The following is a 25,700-nucleotide window of genomic DNA, read 5'->3' on the forward strand; positions in this document are numbered from 1 at the left end:
TCCCCTGTTCCTGCCAGGTCTTGTGTTTTGAATATGTCTGTTTATTGTAGAAATGCCTCATCCACTCCTTCTCCTGATTGGGTGATCTATAGTAGATGCTTACTATTACATCACCTCTATTATTCCCAGTTTTGATCTTTGCCCAGAGACTTTCAGCTGGTCTGCCTCTCACCGCCTGCTGGGGCTCAGAACCTCAGACTTAAGCAAGGTCAGCCAGCAGCATAGCTGGGGATAGTCCCAGTCTAGTGGTTTTCCAGTAGGTCTCAAGGTTGCTGTGTGATTCCTCAGTGCTCCTCCCTGTCCTGTACATTTTGTTACGATGCAACAGGGATAATGGCGGTTGTGTAATTGCTACCGGGGCCTGCAAAGGGGCAGGGCTCCCCGAGGTTGCAGCACACACATGGAAGGGGAGAATTCGTGGCTGATGTGCCTTACCTAAACCTCCCAACTTTTTCTGCTACCCTTCCTAGTTTGCAACCCCTCCTATCTTCTCCCCTCCTCTTTCCCCAATCACCACTCTCTCCCTGCCACAACTTCTTCTCTCCCCTACCTCCCATTCCCATTTGTCTCCCTCCCCATAATAAACACATCCCTGGCTGCAAACCTAAACATTTTCCCCTATTACCACCTACTCTTGCACCTCTGATCACCCTTCCCCTCCCAGTCAGCATTCACATATGGAAGTTGTTTTCTTTTCAAAAGCAGTTTCAGCACATTCTGAATATTTTGCTGAACTCAGATTATATTTGCACCAAACAAAATCCCCCCACAAGAGAGACAAATTGGAGCAATAAACCTGCTTTTTTAACATCACTTTTCTTTTCTGGCTGGAGTTGCACTCACAGTGCTTGAGGTGGGGGAGGGGCCTATCTGTAAGGACCACAATTTACCCTCAAAACCACGCACATCTCATGCTGGATTAGCAGGTTTCCACAAATCTATCCTCCCTCACTGCACATGCTCAGTGTAGTCCATTAGGCATGTGTGTAGGTGCAGAAGCCTTCACAAGCACCTAACTGGAGAAGCAGGTGCTTTTTGAAATAAAATTTTAATTTGATTTACCCCAAGGGCTGGTTGATGCCATATACTCTGTTGGGGGTAATCTTCGAGTGTCTGAGACCCTGGTGTAATGATCTGAGCCTTGGTTTGATCTCAGTCTGTGAGCAAAAATAAAATACCAGAATCTGTCAACTTTAAGACAAGCTGATTTTCCTTTTTTCCCTGGGAGCTGTATATTGGAAACCCCTTGGTGAAATGGCCCCAAATTTTGATTACTAATACAACCTTGTGCTTCTATGTGAAATACCATATTCCAATACAATCCCATCAATCAGGCAGACTTTAGAGCACTTAGAAATAATTAACTTTGATGGAAATCTGGTCTCAACCTTAACTGTTGCAGAGCTGTCACTGAGTTATAATATCACCACTGTGTATTTTGTCCCCAGTCAGACCCCTGAGTGGAGCTGTTCTGATTCAGAAAGCTTCCAGTAACCTAGGACTGAGCACCCATGAGAACCCCCAGTTTCGTCACATTACATTGGTGTGAGATCCTGGGGACAGACCTTCCAGACTCCTGACTAGCACTTTGGAATCACCAGAACAGAGACTAGGCCCAGCCCAAGAAAATCTGTCCCAGGCGTGACCCTGAGCCCAGAGCGGTACATGCTGGGGTGGAGTTTGATGGGTGCTGTGAGACCCCTCACAAAGGGCAGACATGGGCAATATTGCCTGCACTGTAAGAACCTGATTATTACGTCTGAACATCCTGATTCACAAAGTGCCCAGTAAACTGGGAAATATTTATTGATACTTTGTCACATCTCTGTAGACAATTGTGTAAGAAAACTGTCCCTCTGTTCTCCCTTCTCCTTCTTCTCAGGGTACTCCGAGTACAGGCTGGCAAACGGCAGCACAAGGTGTTCGGGGAGAGTGGAGCTTCGCCATGGAGGCACCTGGGGAACCCTCTGTGACTCCCACTGGGATTTACAGGGTGCCCACACCCTCTGCCAGCAGGATAACTGTGGATTCGCCCTGTCGATTCCAGCAGGGCAGCTCTTTGGCACAGGAGACGGTTATGTCTGGAACGGCACATTTGGCTGTGAGAGGAACGAATCTCGCCTGAGGGACTGTCCTGTTACTGCACTGGGCACAACTGAGTGTCCCCCTGGGAGGGAAGCCAGTGTGGTGTGTTCAGGTGAGCAGCTGCAGTGGGAAAGGGAAAGAATTGGGGATTGGGGAACATCCTCAGCCAGTCCTTCACAGTGTGTCAATCGGCCAATCTCCATTGGTCTCAATGAGGCTATGCTGATTTACACCAGGTGGGGACCTGGCCCATAAATCGATGCCCTGTCCATGCACCAGCCAAGTCTGCTGGAACTGATCCCCCTGTGAAATGCTTGTGGTGCCTTGAGTACGGACTGCACCAAGGAAACCAAATTCTGGTCCCTTGTCCTGTCTTTGCACTAAATGACATGGATCGAGTATCACTTTGTGAATGTGCTGGTGTGGAATAGTCCCACAGCCCCCACAGAGTAGCTGCTAGCATTGAACATGAGTAACAATCCCTTCCTGTTCCCCACTCCCCTCCCTGTCATTGCCATTAACACTGGTCACTGCACCATCTCGACACTCACTTTCCCTCATGCTCAGGCTGTCTGGGCGGCAGGTTAGTGAACGGCACCGAGTGCTCCGGGAGAGTGGAGATTCAACATGGAGTCACATGGGGAAGCCTCTGTGCCTCTCACTGGGATTTGCAAGATGCCAACGTCCTCTGCCATCAGCTGAACTGTGGTTATGCCGAGTCGATCCAGGGAGGAGCCCATTTCGGGGAAGGGAACGGAACCATATGGAGCGACACTTTTCATTGTGAAGGGACTGAATCCTGCCTGTGGAATTGTTCTCGCATGGCCCTAGGCAACCCAGGCTGCTCCCCCCGAGACACGGCCGGGGTTATTTGCTCAGGTAAGTTTAATACAGATGTGTATATGTTAGTTACAGTGCAGTGTACTGCCCAGATTAGGATCTTCATGAGTAGTCCCATTGACTACAGTACTCAAGGTAAGTGGGAGTATTGAAATGTTCCTCTGTTTGTTTAAGTTCCCCAGATCAGAGACACTTCCGAGTTCAGTGAAGGGTGGCAAGGTGGATCCTAGAACTATGACAGAATGAATCGGAGAGAGTGACTCTGTGCTATAAATCTGGGGTTTGTGATTCACAGATTCCCACAGTCTCAGCAGGGCTGACTCAGCCCTTCATCAGGTTGAAGTTTGTGTTGCACAAGCAATCTATTTGCAGAGATCTCATCCAGGTTGTGGGGGTATTACAATCTCATTTCACTCTCTGGAAAATTAGGTGTTTGCCCTGATGTTCCTGGCCAAAATGTTCCGCCGTTGCTCATCCTGGGTTGTGTGCTGGTGGGTTGCAGCCCTCACCTGCAGAGTTTGCTCAGTGTGTGTGTGTGTGTGTATGTTTGTAGATCATGAATACCCTACAACACTTCACAGAAATAGTCATTTCTTTGCGAAAAATCTCGGTTTTCAGGAAAGTGTTCAGATGGCTCCAGAGGTTGGCTTCTGAGCCAGCTGGAAACTTTCAGAAAGATCCCACTCTTGGTGAGAGCAGCTGGTGCTTTGATGAAGATCCTCTTCTACGATGCAACACAAATACTGCAGGGGCCTTTTTCCTCCAGGCTTCTCCAAAGATCTTCAAAGACTTCCCCATGCCCCACCAGAGAACTGCAGTAGCTGATAACTTGCCATCTATCTGCTGGCTATTCATAGGGTCTTAAGCCCAGATTTTTACACCTGTTTCACTGTTGCTCCATTCAGCATGGAAATGCCTAACTGGTTTAAGAGCCTACATTTCATTTTCAGCAAGTATTAAGCACTTAGCAGCCTTCATCAATGAGCTCAATAGGATTCACACCCCGAGTGACATAACTATGCCAACCTCACCCCCAGTGTAGACAACAATAGAAGCATTATTCCATTGATCTAGCTACCACCACTCGGAAAGGTGAATTACCTACAGCAATAGTAAAACCCCTTCTGTTACTGAAGGAAACATCTACACTACAGCGGTATAGCTGCAGTGCTGTTCTGTGACACCGTAGCACCCATAGTGTAGATATGGCATTAGTAAAATAAACATTTAATCCACACAGAGAACATTGTAATAACTATGAATAACATTTAAACAAAAGCAGCAAAGAGTCCTGTGGCACCTTATAGACTAACAGACATATTGGAGCATGAGCTTTCGTGGGTGAATACCCACTTCGTCAGATGCATGTAGTGGAAATTTCCAGAGGCAGGTATAAATACGCAAACAAGAATCAGGCTGGAGATAACGAGGTTAGTTCAATCAGGGAGGATGAGGCCCTCTTCTAGCAGCTCAGGTGTGAACACCAAGGGAGGAGAAATGGCTGCAGGATGGCTACCTTTAAATCTGCTATTGTGTGTCCAGGGAGATTGAAGTGTTCTACACCCCATCCTGGACAATGATCCTTCACTTTCACAGGCCTTGGGTGGCAGGCCAGTCCTTGCCCACAGACAACCCACAAACCTGAAGCATATTCTCACCAGTAATACATACCGCAGCATAGTAACTCTAACTCAGGAACCAATCCATGCAACAAACCTCAATGCCAACTCTGCCCACATATTAACACCAGCAACACCATCACAGGACCTAACCAGATCAGCCACACCATTACCAGTTCATTCACCTGCATGTCGACCAATGTAATATACACCATCATGTGCCAGCATTGTCCCTCTGCTATGTACATTGGCCAAACTGGACAGTCCCTACATAGAAGGATAAATGGACACAAGTCAGATATCAGGAATGGCAATATACAAAAACCTGTAGGAGAACACTTCAGCCAAAAAGCTACAGGACCAGACTTCAAAGAGAAACTGCTGAGCTACAGTTCATCAGCAAATTTGACACCATCAGCTCAAGATTAAACAAAGACTGTGAATGGTTTGCCAACTACAAAAGCAGTTTCTCCTCCCTTGGTGTTCACACCTCAACTGCTAGAAGAAGGCCTCATCCTCCTGACTGAACTAACCTCGTTATCTCTAGCCTGATTCTTGCTTGCATATTTATACCTGCCTCTGGAAATTTCCACTACATGCATCTGACAAAGTGGGTATTCACCCACGAAAGCTCATGCTCCAATACGCCTGTTAGTCTATAAGGTGCCACAGAACTCTTTGCTGCTTTTACAGATCCAGACTAACACGGCTACCCCTCTGATATTTAAACAAAAGTTATGAAACAGTAAATCTACAGCTTCTTCTTATTCAGAATGTCCCCCTTTTGTTTCTGTTACAACTTAACATGTTCTATACTTTAGCATGCACATCAAAACACATTTCCCACTGATCTTCTCTTAGAGATGATTTCTCAGTCTTTGCAGTGTGGTTGTAAAATATAGTGTGTCTTCAGAGCTTGAGAAATGGAAGTACCTCTGTCATTTCAAACACTTCGGAACTTGGTGAGCAACGAAACACTCTGGGGATCTTGGCAGCTAGCAGTGCTCCAACCCTAGGCTTGGGTTAAAAGTTGACTGGGTCTCTCATTTGCTGTTGCAACAGAAATCTGTAGCCTGTATTTTAAGTGGTACCAGGATTAGAAGCAGCCTCTACAATATCTGTTCCCTGGATCTTTGTAAGGCTCTCATTCCATAGAACACTGTCTTCTCCCCATAAACCCAGCTAAGGCAGGCAAGAATTCACAAATCCTCATCTCACTAAGTGCTGCCCCATTCTCTCTCTTTAACTGAGACAGAGTCCCAGTTTAGAGCAATCAGCTGACAGTGAAATGTAAATTCCAGAGTCTCTGTGGTCTCCACAGTAACAAATACCACCCCCAACTCTCCCTCTAGGTCCATAGAACACACCATGGTGCACCAAACATTATCCTAATGGAGGGCTTCCCTAGCAAATAAAGCTGGCATAGCACTGCCCTGTATCCATGGTGGTACAGGGGTTGGGACCAGCCCTCACAGCAGACACATCTCTCAGTGCTGCATCTATCAGCCGCTGAGTCCAAAGGGCTGTCTTCGACATGGAATACATTAAAAAGCTGGGCTGACCCAGCTAAATCACTCAGGGATATGAAAAATCCTCACCCTTGAGTGACATAGTTAAGACAACCTACCCACCCCCCACCCCAAGTATAGACAGCACTAGGTAAATAGAAGAATTCTTCTGTCAAGCTAGCTATCACCTCTCGGGTAGGTGGATCAATTTAAGCAAAGAGAGAATCCCTCCGGTCAGCATAGGTAGGGTCTGCACTAAGGGGCTACAGAAGTGCAGCTACAGCGCTGCAGCTGTGCCATGGTAGCCTTTCAAGTGTATGAAAGCCCTTCAACTCGTGTTTTATAACCTTCCCCTGCCTTGCACTCTAGCTCTGTCCACAGAGGGTGACTAGGGTGTGACCTGCCAGGTGGGTTTCCCATAATTAACAGAGGCCCAGAGTATCCAGCTAAAATCTGTGTCCCCTCCCCACTGCATCTTTCACTTCCTGTTAGAGAAATAAAGTCAAATGTTTCAGTACAAGGAATGTGGGTCACACTGACACAGTTTCTGTGTGGGAAGTAAGGGGATATTACAGTGGGCCCAATTCTTACTAACTACAGGGTTCATTTACACCTGTTGTGACAAAGTGGGAATATTCTTAATGCTTTCTCAGAATACTGTGTGGGTGCCTCAGTTTTCCCTTTACATTTCTTAAGTATCTAGGTGCTGGGATAAGGGGGTGTGATTGTTGCAGAGCCCTAGAGGGCCAGTGTGATGCTGTCTGCACAGAGAATGGCCAACAGCCTGTCTCCTGGCAACTGATGGCCTGGGCCCCTCCCCTGCAAACTTGCCAACTGAAGGTGTTGGAGAACAAAGATCTGGTGACCTTCTGGCCTGGGAATGAGACAAAGGCTGGAAGAAGGGCTGGAGAGTTTCAGTTTGGAGCTGACTGGGGAAATGGAGGGAGGCCCAGGTGGAGTTCTGGCCTCCCTGGCCCCAAGATGGACCTGGCTGAGGAGGCCTACAAGTTCTGTTTCAGACTGTGTTCCTGTTGTCTAATAAACCTTCTGTTTACTGGCTGGCTGTCAGTCATGTCTGACTGTGGAATTGGGGTGCAGGGCCCTCTGGCGTTCCAGGAGCCCCTCCATGTGTGAACTCGCTGTGGGAAGCACATGGTGTGAGAAGGGGATGCTGAATTCTCCAAGGTCAGATCCAGGAAGATAGAAGCTGTGTAAGTTTCTTGCTCTGGAGACAGTATGCTCACAGAGAGGAGGAATACTCCGCCAGAGTCCTGACTGGCTTCAGATGGAGTAGTTCCAGAGCACTGCCCAGTGACTCCGTGACACCTGCTCAGAGTATAGGAGTCTTAATGTGAGAATCAGACCATACATAACTTTAATAAAAAAACAGAGTAATTGAATCCCTACCTTAAGTGCAATACTAATCTCATCTTTAAATATGGAGTCACTACTGTCCTCTGTATGTATATTCTTATAACTGTTGATATATTTAGGAAGATATGACATGTTTACAGATCATATTTTGGGAGCACTGTTGCTCCTTTGAAATGCAAGGTGCCATATACACTGTCTAAAACTCCAATGACCTAATCACCAGAAAAGGTCTTGGCTTCTCCCACAAGGAACTTCAACATCTTTACATGCTCACAGTGATAAAGTTTTAATACGAAAAATACAGATGTTTAGAAAAAAATGGGACCTTCCTCCCCGTTGCCCAGAGGTCACTCACCCCTCCAAGCATCATCTCCAGCCAAGCCAATATCTACAGTTCATGAGAAAGGTAACTCAAGTGTCCACAGTTGCAGACCTGGCCTGGAAAAACCCAACTGAGTGCAGAAAATTCTCCTGTTGTAAATCACAACTATCTCACAGTGCTGCCACTATCATTGTGTTGGCTGAGCACTGAGCGCTTTTGCATAGAGCATTTTGGTAACCAGGGGCCTGATCTGCCAGGTGTTCCTGAGCATTCTCCACTCACATTGACTCCTTAGGGGCAGAGAGCGCTCCACATCGTGCAAGCTCTGATCTCAGAGCTGGGGAATTCTTTCCCTCCAACACCTCTTGCATTTCTGAGTAGACAGACAAATCAAATCCTTGAGAGAGGTTGTTCCCTGTATCACTGCACAGTGGGGAGGGTTACCTTCCACTTGGCACAAAAACCTGTGTTTCACATCACATCTGTGTATTATTTTTCATGCAGTACCAACAGGGAGTGTTATTCAGCTTATTTTGTGTTTCTGTGAGCCCAGGTCATTCTGAGGCGCTCAGACTGTTGTATGGAGAGAGCCGATGCAATGGGACGGTCGAGATTTTCCTCCATGGTGTGTGGAGCAGAGTCCTGGATGACCAGTGGGACATAAACGATGCCAGCGTGGTCTGCAGACAGCTCCAGTGTGGAGTCGCTGAGAAAGCTTATAACCCCTCTAAGTCTGAGCGAGGAAGGGGCCCTGTGGGGCTGAGAAGGGTCCAGTGTGCTGGAAATGAGACTCATCTGACTCTCTGTGACAACTCCGTGTCTGAGACAACCCAGGCAGGAATTGCTGAGGATGTCGGTGTCATTTGCTCAGGTGACTTAGTGTGAAAATCTTATAAATATTCTGTCCTTGTTCAATGGGAACATGACCCACCTCAGGGCCTGCCTCCACCCCACCCTGTACTGTGATCTCAGCAGTCCTTGAAATGATGTGGATCCGAGGTTAAAACTGTGACCCATTTATGGTAAAAATATATTATATACAGAACAAAGCATAGCCATGTTATATGGTTAATGCACTATAGCAACCTCTCTCTCTTTCTCCCATATTTTTATGTTCAAAAAATTTCATGAAAACTTTTTTCCTGTGAAAAATCTTCACAATAAGATTACAAATTTTCACAAAAAGTCTGTTTTCATTAAAAATGTTCAGATTTTTATTGAAAAACTTGAGCTGTTGATTAACCAGTTAACTCACGCATTTAACTAAACACATTGAGATTAAAAAAAATCATTATTAATTGCAGTTAATTGCACTGTTAAACAATAGAATACCAATTGAAATCTATTGTTTTATTTTTGAATGCAGTTATTTTTTATACCTAATTCTACATTTGTAAGTTGAACTTCCATGATAAAGAGATTGCACTACAGTACTTGTATTAGCTGAATTGAAAAATACTATTTCTTTTATTTTTTACACTTTAAATATTTGGAATAAAAATATAAATATAAAGTGAGAACTGTACACTTTCTATTGTGTTGTAATTGAAATCAATATATTTGAATCTGTAGAAAACATTCAAAATATTTAAATATATGGTATTCTGTTATTGTTTAACTGCACAATTACTCATGATTAATTTTTTTTAAACACTTGACAGCTCTATGAAAAACCCAAATTTATTTGTGGAACATGAAAAATATTCATTGTCATTCATATTTTGTGGGGAAAAGGATGAATTTCCAAGCAGTTCTAGTGTATATAGTGGCTTTTTGATTTTAAAGTCTTAAAAAACATGCTGTCTTGTATCAGAAAACAAAAGTAAAAAATGGAAGTCATGTGCAAACTGTTTTGACCAAGGTTGCCATGGATACTAGCTGTGGGCTAGATCCCCAAAGGGACTTGGGCATTGCAAGGCCTGACTCCTAGGTGCCTTGCCATCCAATGGAATCCTCAGCTCTGAGTCACATGCCCAGCTCCCCATACAATGCATGGGGAGAGTTAGGCACCAGAAGCCAGAAAGCTGAACAGTGAACCACCTAAATTTGCCAACAGTGAAATGCCAAGGAAGGGAATAGGGCCTAGATACACAAAGTTCTTTAGATGCCAGCCTGCTATTGATCTAAGCCTCAGCAACCTGACACACAAGCAGAGGTAAGCACCTGTGCTCAGGGATCTCAGTCATGAACCCACTCCTGGAGCTAGGCATGTAAGCCAGGTCAGCTCTCTCATCTCCCCATTTTACCCATAACTCAGTGGTTAAAGCACTCAGCTGGGAGGTGGGAAATCCATGTTCAATCCCTGCTCTGCCTGATTTGGAGCAGGGATGTGAACACAGGTGAGTGCCCTAGTCACTATAGACTACAGGATATGCTGGGGTGGGTCTCTCCTGTTGGAAATGTTCCACTTTGTACAAATAATGAGTCACTGAATCAGAAAAAAAGCTAGAGATTGATTCTAGCTGGTGGCCAGGGCATTCACCTGGAATATGGAAGAGTCAAGTCCCTGCTTCAATAAATATGTAACAATTTATAAATTAGGTAGCTATGTACCTTTGTGGATCTAGCCCTCTGTCACTTAGGAAATACATCAAAATTGCTGTTCTTATGTGACCTTGTTAAGTCACAATCTATAACTGTGCAATTTTCCTTCATTTAAATGAAAAGAAGGAAAAAGGAATCTGTGATGAGATTTTTTCATTGTTCTTGGTTGTACATGACTATTGTACACAATAATTCTATTGTTCTTTTTGCTGGTATTTTATTTACATTAAGGTCCCACCATAAAAGTGAACAAGTAACACATGTTTTAGCTGTGTCCCTTGTGACAAAGTACCTTCTTCCCCTCAGCAGGCTCAGTCCTTTTTGCCTTGGAGACACAGAGTTGGGCAAGGCAGATCCTTACTGGTAGCACAGGGTCCAGCTATTCCTTTCCCTAGCCAGTCCCTTGTGCTTGTTTTCCTTCCCTTCTGGGGAGGGAGTGCAGCCTTCCTTCCTGGAATGGGTCAGTGTCTTGCTGCACCCAGCCTATTAGCAGCTTCCCTGCTTCTCTCACCCACCTGTTTCCACGCAGGGGAGGGTTTAAAAAGGTCTCGAGCAATTGGACCAGGCTGAACATAGTTAGTTTCCTGGTAGCCCCTTTTCCAGCTGAACCTTGTTTCTCCATGGTTCTCTCTCTCTGTGGATTGGGAGAGGCCTTTTAACCCACTGGGACTAATTACTACCCCTCCCCCGCCCCCTTTGTAGCTGTTTGTCCTGGATTTACTACACCATAGACGGTGCACTGTATGTTACTGCACTGATATCATTTTTCATGCCCACTCCAACTGCAAGGTAACTACAGCACATTAAGGGCCCATTTCTGTTCCCGTTGTGTCACTGGGAGCTTCACAGTTGATTTCAGCAGGGTAGAATTAGGACACATGGATCCAATTTGCCTTTCTTTCACTTTATTTGTAAAATAAATTGGTACCAAGTCTGCTTTTCTCTAACGTTCTGGTACCTCCTGTCACGCTGTCTGGAGTGGCTCACCACTGTGAGTTACTATCTCAGGGCAGACTCAAAAAAACAAGGGCAGACACCCAAACTGATGGTGTGTTCTATAACAAGGGTCTCAAACTCAATTTGCCTTAGGCCAGTGCCAGTCCTCAAATCCTTCCAGCGGGCCAATAATGTCACTGAAGATGGGGTTCAGAAAAGAAAAAGTTTATATTTTTTTTATTCTGAATTTCTTAGAAACAATAAAGCTATCATACAATTTTATAAAAGCAGCAAAGAATCCTGTGGCACCTTATAGACTAACAGACGTTTTGGAGCATGAGCTTTCGTGGGTGAATACCCACTTCTTCAGATGCATGTGGTGGAAATTTCCAGGGGCAGTATATATATGCTAGCAAGCAAGCTAGAGATAACGAGGTCAGTTCAATCAGGCAGGATGAGGCCCTATTCTAGCAGTTGAGGTGCAAAAACCAAGAGAGGAGAAACTGGTTCTGTAGTTGGCAAGCCATTCACAGTCTTTGTTCAATCCTGAGCTGATGGTGTCAAATTTGCAGATGAACTGAAGCTCAGCAGTTTCTCTTTGAAGTCTGGTCCTGAAGTTTTTTTGCTGCAGGATGGCCACCTTAAGGTCTGCAATAGTGTGGCCAGGGAGGTTGAAGTGCTCCCCTACAGGTTTTTGTATATTGCCATTCCTAATGTCTGATTTGTGTCCATTTATCCTTTTCCGTAGAGACTGTCCAGTTTGGCCAATGTACATAGCAGAGGGGCATTGCTGGCATATGATGGCGTATATTACATTGGTGGATATGCCAGCAATGCCCCTCTGCTATGTACATCACATAGTTGTGTTTGGTATTTTGACTTGTTTATATTCATTGTGGAAAAAAGTGATTCTGCCTCCATGGCTGACTCTGCCCGGCAACTAATGATATCTCAGTCCCTCTCCTCTAGCCAATGGGAGCTACAGGGGGGCCGTGCTACAGCAGACCTTCCGAACGGCCTGTCTGCCTGTCTCTCTCCTTCATGGGCCACAGTGAGGAGGTTCCTGGGCTGCAGATAACCCGCAGCCCGGGAGTTTGAGACCCCGGTTCTATAATTAGATTTCACCAAGCCAGTCAAACATGAATTCCTGGATCACTACACAAGTCTCACTATGGAGTCACAGACAGTCCCTTTAGGCTCTTCAGCCTAACTTGCCACCCAGACAAGCTGAAAGTTGTGATAAAATGTCACTTAATCATAATATCACACCACACCAAGTTTCTCCCAGTCCCAAGGGACCAGTCAGTCACTCCAGACCTTATTCCAAAGATTATGCTGGCAGCTAGTTCTATAGTAAATAACTAAAGGTTTATTAGCTTAGAAGGAAGAATGAGGGTTATTGAGAGTTTATAGCAGGTAAAATATAACAGGCAAATCAGTTTGTAACTCCAAATGGTGGCAGTGATATAATAAACTGTCAGTTTCCCAAAAGTCTTTTACAGGGTGTCGTGAGGTACTCCACTCACTGCCGATCTGGCATCTCCTCCTCATCACTCTGGGGATTAGCTCTTGAGGCCAATGCCCAATCCACAGTTTGCACACCATCACTCTGACTCTGGTCTGCAGGACATCTTGCTTCAGGATCTGCAGCATCCTCTTTGTGACTTAGCCCTCCAGCTAGGTCACTTAGTGTTCCCCCTTATATGATTCAGTTCATCAAGAGTCCTAGGCTGTCTTCCCATTCACTGCCTGGTGCCACTCCCTCAGTGACTGGTAGGGGAACCCAGGGCTGCCCTGTTTTCTGGGTTCCAGTCCAGGGACAGCTCAGCAGTTCTGGACTTCCTCCATCTGCCCACATTGCTCTTCACCTGGACTGATGTAGTTGTGGTTGGTCCTGCTTTGAGCAGGACATTGGACTAGATGGCCTCCTGAGGTCGCTTCCAAACCTAATTTTCTATGATTCTATGACTGCTTCCTATACTCTGGTTCCTCTCCTCACTTTGGGTGTGCCATCCCCAAGAATCCTGCTTCCAAGGAATAACTACAGAGTATCTCCCTGCAGCCCCCAAACACTCCTCCCTCTTCCCAGTGCATGACTTTCGCCTGCCTTCCTGCAGCCTTTCCCAACAGCCCCAGCCCATAGCCAGCTTCCTGGCTTTATAGGTCCCACCAGTTCCTGAACAGGCGAGTCTCTCTAACCAGCTGATTCTGGCCTAAAGCTCCACTGTTTGCAGTGTAATTAGCTGATTAGAACCACCTGGCCCAACCCAGCTCTTACAGGGCTAGTGTGGGGAGCTTACCCCTTCACACAGGGCTACCCAGAATAACTCTGGGGATCTCTGTCTTCTCATTCAGTAATTCTTCTGTTAGAATCCAAACAGCCTAGGAATACAGGATCTTTCTTTGAATCCATATTTATATCTTCTTCTCACAGAAAACAAGCTGACGGTCTACCCATATGGGCTTTTACTTTGATGACAGGGAGTGAGAAATGCACTTAGATTTTTGACCTCCAACCTTATGCATAATGGACATTTGCTTTGAAATTAGCATTTTCTGTTAAAGTCCTTAAATCCTTAGCATTTCACAAGATTTATTTGATGTGTAATATGTGTTATTTAGCTACAAGTGTATTTACCATGTACATGTTTGGCATTACATTATGACATGAATAGATAAGCGAAAACAATACCAGTAACATTCCACTAGTTTTCATAAAGTTTAAAATCTGAATACACCCTTAGACATCTAACCATTACTTTGATCTACACAAGTGAACTGATCTAAATACACTCTAGCATGACCTGGTCAGACAATGTCACACCCTCCCCATTCAGAAACAATTGAAAAGAATATTTGGTTATGGGTAAATTAATTGCCTAATAATTCCTTGAACACCTTGATGCTTATCATTTAAGAGTTGTTTGAAAATATTCAAGATTTCGTGTAAGGGCTGATTCCGCTAAGCCTTCGTCTCACAAAGAAGCTCTGACCCATGTGACGAGTCCCTTAAGGATTGCTCTGATGAGTAAGGAATTCAGAATTAGGTCCTTTCACTCACACTCTGTTTATCAATACTGCTCTGTAAAAAGTATTCCTTGTTTCCTTACTCAGCTTCTCTTCTTTTCTGTTTCTTGTTAAAGACAGATTTTTAAAAGTATTTCAATATCTCAGCCATTGTAGCATCATCACTGATTACATGGAAGCTGTTTAATTATCCTCATATTTCATATTAACAGCTGGGATCTATCCCTGCAGGGAGCAGGCGGATCAGACTGGTGAATGGGACAGGTCGCTGTGCTGGGAGAGTGGAGATTTATTACAATGGCAGCTGGGGGACAGTCTGTGATGATTTCTGGGATCTGTCAGACTCCAATGTCGTCTGCAAACAACTAGGATGTGGACATGCCATCAATGCAACTATCTCTGCTCACTATGGGGAAGCATCCGGGCAGATCTGGCTGGATGATGTGAACTGCTCTGGGAATGAATCCGAACTTTGGGAGTGTCCTTCCAGAGGCTGGGGACAGCACAACTGCAGACACAAAGAAGATGCAGGAGTTCTCTGCTCAGGTCTGGTCCAGGAACGCTGGTTACCAGAGGATTTAATGGAGAAGGCAGACAATTGAGGAGAGAACTTAGAGTGATAGAGTCTTTACCTCACTGTCTCTTTTCTATAGGGTGCCCATACATCCAGTTTTGGCCGGGACAGTAGCTTTTTTAAGCCTGCCATGGCCATCCCAACAGTTTTGGCAAAACAGGGCATTTATCCCATTTGCTCTTGCCAAGTGATCATGAGTCAGTAGGAGCAAATGGGACAAATGCACAATATTGCTAAAGAAGTGGGAAACGACCCCTAGTGGGATGTGGAGGAACATACGGGAGTGGGGCAAGTGGCAACACCAGTTCCACGCTGGAGGGAGGACTCAGGAAAGCAGCTTTGGCTGGGCCAGCCCCACGCGGGAGGACAGCAGGGGTCTTGGGCCACCCTGCACGCTGGAGGGAAGAAGGGGGCTTGGGGCTGGCCTGACACTAATGGGTGGCAGGGGGGCTCAGGCTGGCCCATGTGCCAAGAGGGTAGGGGAACCTCAGGCTGTCCCTGTGGGGGCGGGAGGCAGAGTGGGCTTAGGCTGTCCTCGTGGGGGAGGGTGAAGAGAGGAAGGGAGGCCTTGGGGTTGGGCCCCCCGTGGGGTGTTCCATTTTCCCTTTTAAAGAAAATATGATCACTCTATTCTTCAACCTACCTACTGGGGTCGTGATTAGAAAGTCACCATTTCCCATATGTTCCCACCCAGGAGTATTGGAGATATCGCAGCATTTCTCTAGTATTGGGAGGGCAGTCACTGCTGTATTGCAGGTATATGTGTGTGTAATTGCTGGGAACTGGTGACTTTTCAGAGGTGACCATTGTATGTGATTCTCTCTGACATTTGCTCCTGCAGAATGATGCACAGGATCATTAGCAATCGCTGGGATTTCACTCTTCACACCAGGTCATTTCAGAATTGAAGATTTAAATTCCCTTTTTCTGCATTTCCTTCTAGAATTCACAGATCTGAGGCTGGTGAGCAACAGTGACTGTGCTGGGCGACTGGAGGTTTTCTACAATGGGACGTGGGGCAGTGTTTGCTCCAATGGGATGCCTGGAGTCACCGCAGCAATTGTCTGCAAACAGTTGAACTGTGGGGACAGAGGGCAGCTTGCAAGAGACTTTGCATATGGAGAAGGTTCTGGTCCCACATGGCTGGACCATGTTTCATGCAAGGAGCAGCACAGTTCCATCTGGCAGTGCCCATCAGACATGTGGAAACAGCAGTCCTGTGATAACCGCGCAGAAGAGACCCATATTTCTTGCAGTGGTAATTCTGAAACTCTCTGTGCGCACGCATGCTCACATCCACTACATGTTTAACTCATTGAAAGGGTGTGATAGAAATTGTGAATGTATTTACTTTTCAGTGTAGGTAGTCTTACATTTGCAGCAGTGACAGACATATCTTATAATCATAGAAGATTAGGCTTGGAAGGGACCTCAGGAGGTCATCTAGTCCAACTCCCTGCTCAAAGCAGGACCAATCCCCATCTAAATCATCCCATCCAGGACTTTGTGAAGCCTAACCTTAAAACCTTCTAAGGATGGAGATTCCATCACCTGCCTAGATACCCATTCCAGTGCTTCACCACCCTCCTAGTGAAATAAAAGTTTCATAATCCATTCTAGGAATGAGAATACAGCCCCTGGAAAACAAACATGGAGTTATTTATACAAGCTGTGTGTTATACAGTGCAATCAGCTAGTGAGACCCCACAAATGCCCATAGGCAGGGGAACTTGGGGTGTGAGGGGTGCTTCAGCACCCTCAGTTTTTGTGCGGGGTCCCAGCTGCTGGCCCCGCTCTCTGCTACTGGTCCCACACATGGGGTCGTACTGCTGGCCCCATAAGCAGGGCTCTGCTCCCGCCCCCAGCTATGGTCCCAGCCTCAATCCCCTTACCCCATCCATGTCCCCCCCCAAGAGCCACAGCCCAGTCCTGGTCCCAACTTGGGAGAGAGGGGGCATGGACATGGGTAAGGGAGGGCAAGGTAAAAAGTTTGGGCACCACTGGCTCTCAGCCCCCAACTGTAAAAATTGTTCCAGTGCCACCACAAATGCCTCTCATTAGTGAGCATCATTTGGGAATCTCTGTGGCTATACTTTTGGGAATGAACAGTCAGAGATGAGCCCAAGGTCAGTGACCGGGACATGGGTAGTCATGCTGAGTGATTGAAGCAGGAGTCATGCCCAGTGGTTAGAGCAGGAGCTGGTAGCCAGAAATTGGGGCCAAGGGTCAGGGTCAGATCCAGAGCCAGATGCCAGAGCCGAAGTCAGAATTCGGAGCTCAGTGTCAGGACCAGGTTACCTGGAGCAAGGCAAGGGGTAAGTCTGGAGTCAAGGCAACAGCAAGCCTAGGAACAAGACAGGAAAATGAGGTATCCTAGCTGCGGGAAATGCTTTGAGCAGTTGCTGAATAATGCTTGATTCAGGAGCTGGACTGCTGACCCTTCCCACCAATCAGGCAGTATGACCAGTCAGGCAGCGAAATACAGGCCGCTGCGCTTGTTAACTGTCTGGAGACTAGCTCTGCTGCAGCCCCTGCTTCCTGACCCCCGGGCTGTGAAATCTGGGTCAGAATCAGAATTCCCGAGAAGTGTGTCTGTCTGTGCATGTTAGTGAGAGTTTGTTTCAGATCTAAAGTCCTATTTCGGTCTCAATTCTAATACCACCATTTCTTGTCTCTGGATCCCCACAATAATGTGGGTGAGTTTCAGCTGACAAATCTGTTTACCTTCAAACAGGACCAGAAGCAGCTGTACACAGGGTGGATGGAACAGACTCAGATAACCCCAAACGCACACACCAGCAGGGAACTGCATAAAGATTTCAACAGCCAGAGAATCCACTGAGTTATAAATCCGTTAGCTCTGAAACAAACTAGATTTTAGATTTAAGTTCATAAAATTGCTGAAATTTAGGGGTTTAATGTACAGAGAAACCCTACTCTCTCCTACATCCCACACTCTTCTCGGACCATTCAGTTCATAATTTTCTCTCCATAGGAAAGAAAGAGAAACCACCTCAGATGCTGTTTGCCAAATGCCCAAACTCGACGAGCTGCACAGGTATTTCTGTTTCTCACTGTCTCACTCTTGGTCCCTAAGGACTTTCCCAGCTGTCCCAGTAACGTGAGGTTTCTGCATTTCCAGACCAGGAGAAATTACGTGTCGTGGGAGGAGAGGACAGATGCTCGGGGAGAGTGGAGGTTTGGTACCGTGGTTCCTGGGGAACAGTTTGTGATGACTCCTGGGACATGGCAGATGCCAAAGTTGTGTGTAAACAACTGGGCTGTGGATCTGCTGTACCAGTCCCAGGCGAGGCTGCATTTGGTGAGGGGACTGGTCCCATCTGGGTAGAAACATTGAATTGCAGAGGGACAGAGTCATCTCTCTGGGACTGTCCTGCCAAACCCTGGGGTGAGAGCAACTGTGACCATAAGGAAGATATTGGAGTGAATTGCTCAGGTGAGTGACAGGAAATGTTTCTGCTACATGCTGTAATTTTCTGGAAGGAGGATGGGTCCAATTGCCCGACCCCCCTTGGTCACAGACCAGGCCCTCCCATCTCCCGTGTGCGGGAGCATCAATGATGCTATAGGGTAGAACCTTTGTGGGGTCAGACTGGCACAGACATCAGCCCACATAGCCCCTGCATCCATCACAGGCCCCAGTGTGCTGGTTTGTTACTAGTCAATATAGGAGGACATGGGCCCTAAATCAGTAACATACAGACCCTGTGCTGCTCTGAGGGAGTTTGTATAAGTGATGTCTGGAGATCCTCAGGGACTCTGAGGGGTGCTACCACGTGACAAAAACATCACTTCCCCCAGACTCCAACTCTTGTCCCTTTCCCTTTGCAGGTGTGACAGAGACGACAGCATCACTGAGTAGAACAGGTAAAACATCCCCCGCTCCCATCAAATTTCCCTGGTGCTGGGTCACAGAGGATGAGCTGCAAGCTGCAGCCTAAGAGAGGAGCTCCTTTCCATGTGTAAGCAGGGGAATGGTCCCATTATTGTGGGGAACTTTCCTGGCTTATACAGTACCCCGGTGAAGTGGGCTAATGAAGGGATCTGAGTCCTCCCACTTCCTTTACCCAGAGGCCTTCCTGACGTGAAGTGCTCCCCTTCCACTCTCCTGTGTGACAGAGTCCTTGTAACCCTGACAAGGCTGGGCCCAGCAATCAGTTTAAAAAAAATAAGGGAAAAATGGGAAAGGTTAAAGGAAATCACATCACCCCAGTCTGTGGCACAGGGACATCACAACTAGCATTTCTGAAATGTCAGGGCAGTTCAAAGTCTGTTCCTCACAAGTTCCAGGCCTCCTTCTCAGGCTCTGGCTGTGCTGTAGGGATGCTATGGGTTGGACGCTTGCTCTGGCAGTGGCCACACGCCCTCAGGTGTTAAGTGGCAGGACTCTTCTTCCCAGCATCACTCCTGCCCTGTCGGGGTTACAGTCCCCTTACACATGGCCTGTGAAACTTAGGGCTGAATGACATCTGGGTGGGAGCTGCAGGCCATGCTAACCCTGATGATTCCAGCTGATAGAACAAGGCCCATGATTTAAACAGCGCCTGTGTGTTGCCTCCATGGCGCACAGACTGTGTCCCAGTCCATTACTGTGCTGTTCTGGGCTGTGCAATGAGTGACTTGGGAGCTCCCCGGGCCCCACTCTGACTCTCACAAGTTAATCTCTCCTTGTCACATGTTCATTTCCATCCAGCTCCCCCACGCCGTCCTCTGACTGACAGTGGGAGAGTCACGGTGCCCGTGGTCATCTGCATTATCCTGGGAGCCCTGCTCTGCCTGGTCTTAATCATCCTAGGTGCTCAGGTGCGAAGTGCCAGGGCACAGAATAGAGGTGAATTTTGATTGTTGTCACTGTGTGAAATGCCTCTGAAATAGCAAGAGGAGCTGTGCCTAAAGTAGGGTGGGGCATTGGCAGTATAATGGAAGGTTAAGTTGTATTATACTGTTCATCCACAAAGTGACATTTCATGTAACAACTTATTTTAGTTATCCTCAGCCATGCCTGGCAGAGCATTAAGGAATCTTATTGTGAACACATCTGGTGAGTATTTCTCTGGGAAGAAAGCTCTTCCCTGAGAAAGCCATTACATATCTGGTACAGAAACCTGACATGCTAATAGCAGCCCTGCCACCTACCATGTACAAGGTGTATGTGACATGGTGCCTGAAGTTAAGCAGCGCCAGAAGAGAAGAAAAAAACAGAAGGAAGAGAGCAACAGAAGTTGCAGACAGAAGAAGGAGCAATGTAGGCTGCAGAGAGAAAAAAAAAGCAACACAGGTTGGAGGATTTCATCAACATCTCCCTCTTCATTGCCTAAGAGAACTTCAGCTTTCACAGACCTTCACAACTAAGAGACTAGAAGCAGCATTTTGCAAGATTTCAAATTGCTACAAAACTCCATAAGGAAACTGAAGATATACAGGTATGGTGTTTACTTTGTGCTCTTTGGAAGCAAGCAGAGCATTTCTTTAAATTCTTTTATTTTCCTGCGGACAGTCACAAAGATGACTATGGAAGGGTTCTGGCTATGTTTGATGCATACTTTATACACTGGAAGCTCAAAGTTACAGAACTGACCAGTGAACCACACACCTCATTTGGAACTGGAAGTATGCAACCAGGCAGCACCAGAGACCAAAAAAACCCAAAAACAAATACAGTACAATACTGACTTAAATGTAAAAAACTAAAAAATTACAGGGAAAGATTAAAAAAAAGATTTGACAAGGTAAGAAAACTGTTTCTGTGTTTGTTTCATTTAAATTAAGATGGTTAAAAGCAGCATTTTTCTTCTGAATAGTAAAGCTTCAAAGCTGTATTAAGTCAATGTTCAGTTGTAAACTTTTGAAAGAACAACTATAACATTTTCTTCCAAGTTACGAATGTTTCGGTTATGAACAACCTCCATTCCAAGGTGTTTGTAATTCTGAGGTTCTACTGTGCCCTCAGAGAAATGTGGTTTATGAAAGGGCATGTTTTCACCCGAGAATTCAAGGACTAGGGGAAAATGTTGAATAATTTATTATAGCTCTGCGTGTCTTGGCTGAGAACTGTGATTCTGGAGTTGGAAACATGAAAATATCAGAGAGAGACTGGTTATTGGGTTAAACGATAAAAGTCCTTCACAGCAGCTACAATTAAAAACAGACTTCACCGTACAAACTGCTATTCAAATGGCAAAGCAATCTAGCTGATGAGACAGCAAAATCCAGAGCAATTTGCCAAACAAGAATCTAGCTTAGAAGCTGTTAAAAAACACAGCATAAGTGCAACAAGTTAATACTATAAAACTGGTGAGGTAAAGAGGGAGAACCCCCTGGCTATGAGGAACAAATACTACTCAGACACTCAGGATATATTAAAATGCACAAAACATGGACATTTTGCAGTTGTTTGCCACATAAACACAGTGATACGCAGTAAATGCACGGATTTATATTACCGACAATCAAGAACCATTGTTTCTGGGATCTATCATGTATTATGATACAGAGCCTGAAACTGATCATTCAGAGAAACATTATTGACTTTAAAATTCATTTAGGAGCAGATGTAACAGTCATCTCAGAAGGGCCTTACAATTACCTTCAATCCCTCCCAGAGCTGAAGTCACCTGATGCAGCTCTGCCTAGCCCTGGAGGCATTCTGAATTGCATGGGACAGTTCACCACAGAAATATCTTTCAAAGACAAAAACTTCCCATTTGGAGTGCGTGTGATCAAAGGATTAAAGGCGAATGGCATTCTCCACCTCAGTGTGGCAGCCATGATGGGCCTAATGAGAAAAGTGGAAGAACTTGGCAGAGGGATATTTGAAAGGAGACCCAGTACAAATAAACTCAAGATAAAATGCTGGCGCATACAGTGTACCTCAGAAAGAAGAATCAATAGAGCAAACTCTACAAATGGCAGATGCAGAGGAAGAGGAAGAAAACTCAGAGATTCCAAACAGGCCTCAGGCAGTCATTGCTACTGATGGAAATCCAGATGACCAAGTTGTTACTTGTTTGGGTTGGGTAATTAGAAAATTAGTACGACTGAGAGATGTTAGAGCTTTTTCCCTTGCCCCTCTCTTGGTTCATATCATGCAAACAGAAAGCAAAGCCCATAGTCCAAATTCAGGGAATTCGATGTTTATTGGGGTTAATCAAGCAAGCATATCCATAGCTCTGTACACCACAAAAATTTCCCTGTCCTTTTTCCCACCTTCTTTTTCTTAGCGGGATTAATTATACCTACAGTGCAAGGCCTTGGTCCCACCCCTTACAATTTATGGTCATGTTCCGTTTTGGAGGATCGTGAGTATGGGGACTTTGGTACCACCTCTTTTGTACCCTATGGGAGGGGTAAAGAGTAAGGTTAGGTTTCGACTAGGGTCACCTTTTCTCTGTCTTTTTAGTGTTTCTTATGGTTCCCCATCAACACCCTTTGTCCCTTTCATTTGGTTGCTTGACCTTGCCTTGAGATAAGGGTTGAGGCAGTCTTCAAGCTCATGCTTGTATATAGAGGGATAGCTCAGTGGCTTAAGCATTGGCCTATTAAATCCAGGGTTGTGAATTCAATCCTTGAGGGGAGCCACTTAGGTTTCTGGGGCAAAAATTGGTCCTGCTAATGAAGGCAGGGGGCTGGACTCAATGACCTTTCAAGGTCCCTTTCAGTTCTAGGAGATAATAATTGGAGCTATACCTATTATTAAACTACCACCATACCCAGAAACACTTTAACTCCTTTCCTTATTTCTGTTCATTGTGCTATAAACCCCATCTGGAAACAACACAAAGTGTTTTCATTCTTTGTTCACACATTAGTAAGGAGAATATGAAAGTATCAAAAGTCAAATGCAAAATTTTATCCATGGCTAAGAGACAGGTCTATAAACTAATTTGAGCTAAACTACAAATATACCATGATAACATACATCTTGTAAATGGTAGGAATGTAGCACTCAAAAGGGAAGATGTAATGCAAGGCTAAACTGTATTATACTGTTCACCCACTAGGTGTCAGTGTGTGTAACACACCTTGTTAAGCTAACTTCAGCCATACCTGACAGAGTATTAAGGTATCTTATGGTGAACACATCTGGTGTGTACCTCTCTTGCAAGGAAGCTCTGTAGCCAGTCCAGATGACAGTAAATTGGGAGGAGCTGAGACTAGTGGGCACAACAAAGAAATCATACAAAGGGGAAATGCAGTGGTCCCTTGCTCTCAAGTGAGGAGGGAGCCCACTCCTTCTCAAAAAGAATGAGGAGTACTTGTGGCACCTTAGAGATTAACAAATTTATTTGAGCATAAGCTTTCATAAGTAAGTAAATTTGTTAGTCTCTAAGGTGCCACAAGTACTCCTCGTTCTTTTTGCGGATACAGACTAACACGGCTGCTACACTGAAACCACTCCTTCTCACTGTCAGGCAGCAGCACTCAGGCTTGGGTCCCACTGGCTGGGCTGATCTGTAAGCAGTCTAGAGCTCGCAGCCTCCTCTCAGGGCTGCCGTCACTCAAGAGTCTAGGGCTCTGGCCCTCTAGGCGGGGTGGAGTATAAGCAGTCTTTAGTCCACAGCATCCTGGCTGGGGAAGCTGGCAGTTAATGGTCTATCAGGGAACCTCTGGCCCCCAGGGCAGGGCAGAGTAGGGAGCAGGTGTTGCCTAAGACTCTTGGTTAAGGCATCCAGCAAACACATAGTCTGGGTGTAGGGGACCCCGGAAGACATTGTTACGGTTTAAGCTAAGGCTTGCGCTTTCTCAAGGAGAGGTTATTAGCGGACAGAAGTTGCTAGCAGCTGCTGCTTCTAACCGGTTGAAACTGCCCTGTGTGGGAAGCCTCGGTGTTTTGGGGAACTGCAGAAAGTCTGCAGAAAGTCCCTGGCCTGAGGCCAGGGGAGGCGGCCATTGTTAATGAAAAGTCCCTTATTGTATATGTAAAGGCTAGTTTGCATGCTATTAGCATAATGCTATAATTGCTAAGGGCTAGAGCTTGCGCATTGAACTTCTCACCTGACCGAGATGTTCGGACATTGGACTCCCCAAGCTAGTGGCAGCAACGCGTGGAGTTCCCATTGCGGGTGTGTCACTTAACCTTCATTAAAGCCAATTAATTCACCTGTGTGTGTGGGCCTCGTCCTTGCAGAGCATCCCGGCACGCAACACTGGGGCTCTGGCTCTTTGGGTGGGGCAGAGCAGGGAAGACCAAGCAGTCTAGGGATTCAAGCCCTCAGGCAGGGCAGAACACCAAACGGGCAGGTTTGAAGTCCTGGCTCTGACAGACAGCAGACCTCTTGGCCTAAGGTGGGAAGCTGCCACCCCAGGAATGAGGTTGGCAGCAGAAGATGGGGGGACCTTGGCGCACCCTACTTCATTGCATCCTAGTTCAGGGCCCTAATGTGGTAGACTGTTCCATTGGGCCAGCAGGGATGCAGCTAAAATATGTGGACTCAGGTTTTGACAGTGAAACGGGACCAAAGTCCAATTTCCTTGGGCTACTTCCTACCAGCATCTGAGTGACGGGTTCCATAGTGCCCGGGTTCTTTGTCTCGTTGGGGTACTTGGCCAATGACATTCCCGGCAATTTCTCTCCAGGGTTGGTCTCCTTTGGAGACAGGATCCTGCTCAGTACAGGTCCAGCTCCAGAGTTCTGCAGCAGGCTGGAGACAGGGAACAGAGGGCAGGAATTTTCAGAATGGAGAGGGGTAACTAGTGGTGTTCAACAAGGGTCAGTCGTAGGACCAATCCTATTCAGTTTATTCATAAATGATCTGAAGAAAGGGTTAAACAGTGTGGTGGCAAAGTTTGCAGATGATACTAAACTGCTTAAGATAGTTAAGACCAAAGCAGACTGTGAAGAACTTCAGAAAGATCTCACAAAACTAAGGGATTGGGCAACAAAATGGCAAATGAAATTTAATATGGATAAATGTAAAGTACTGCACATTGGAAAAAATAACCCCAACTATACATACAATATGATGGAAGCTAATTTAATTACAGCTAATCAGGAAAGAGATCTTGGTGTCATCATGGATAATTCTCTGAAGACGTCCACATAGCATGTAGCGGCAGTCAGAAAAGCAAACAGGATGTTAAGAATCATTAAAAAGGGATAGAGAATAAGACAGAGAATGTTTTATTGCCTTTATATAAACCTATGGTACGCCCACGTCTTGAATACTGCGTACAGACGTGGTCTCCTCATCTCAAAAAAAAAAAAAAAAGAAATGCTGGCATTAGAAAAGTTCAGAGAAGAATAAATAAAATGATTAGGGGTTTGGAAAGGGTCCCATATGAGGAGAGATTAAAGAGGCTAGGACTTTTCAGCCTGGAAAAGAGGAGACTAAGGGGGGATATGATAGAGGGCTATAAAATCATAAGTGGTGTGGAGAAAGTGAATATGGAAAAGTTATTTACTTGTTCTCATAATATAAGAACTAGGGGCCACCAAATGAAATTAATGGGAAGCAGGTTTAAAACAAATAAAAGGAAGTTCTTCTTCACACAGCGCACAGTCATCCTGTGGAACTCCTTACCTGAGGATGTTGTGAAGGCTAGAACTATAACAGAGTTTAAAAGAGAACTAGATAAATTCTTGGAGATTAAGTCCATTAATGGCTATTAGCCAGGATGGGGTAAGAAATGGTGTCCCTAGCCTCTGTTTGTCAGAGGGTGGAGATGGATGGCAGGAGAGAGATCAGTCATTACCTGTTAGGTTCACTCCCTCTGGGGCACCTGGCATTAGCCAGCAGACAGGATACTGGCCTGGATGGACCTTTGGTCTGCCCCAGTATGGCCGTTCTTATATTATTATATTCTAACATTAAAAAGCCTCAGGTATAAAAAATCAGTTTGGAAGGCCCTTC

The 25,700-nt window shown here is 45.7% G+C and overlaps 1 protein-coding gene across 3 annotated transcripts in view; it reads left to right on the top strand.

The window, feature by feature from the left end:
• LOC127046307 (antigen WC1.1-like) overlaps positions 1-25,700 on the top strand; it is an 82,478-nt gene that overhangs the window by 43,787 nt on the left and 12,991 nt on the right. For all 3 annotated transcript variants that reach the window (XM_050943182.1, XM_050943200.1, XM_050943190.1), the window contains exons 4-12: positions 1,883-2,197; positions 2,653-2,964; positions 8,302-8,619; positions 14,487-14,801; positions 15,773-16,087; positions 17,825-17,887; positions 17,972-18,286; positions 18,682-18,717; positions 19,544-19,681. In XM_050943182.1, coding sequence (XP_050799139.1) covers positions 1,883-2,197; positions 2,653-2,964; positions 8,302-8,619; positions 14,487-14,801; positions 15,773-16,087; positions 17,825-17,887; positions 17,972-18,286; positions 18,682-18,717; positions 19,544-19,681 — 2,127 coding nt within the window. The remainder of the gene's footprint in view (positions 1-1,882; positions 2,198-2,652; positions 2,965-8,301; positions 8,620-14,486; positions 14,802-15,772; positions 16,088-17,824; positions 17,888-17,971; positions 18,287-18,681; positions 18,718-19,543; positions 19,682-25,700) is intronic.

Source organism: Gopherus flavomarginatus, chromosome 1 (genome assembly GCF_025201925.1).
Source record: "Gopherus flavomarginatus isolate rGopFla2 chromosome 1, rGopFla2.mat.asm, whole genome shotgun sequence".
NCBI lineage: Eukaryota > Metazoa > Chordata > Testudines > Testudinidae > Gopherus > Gopherus flavomarginatus.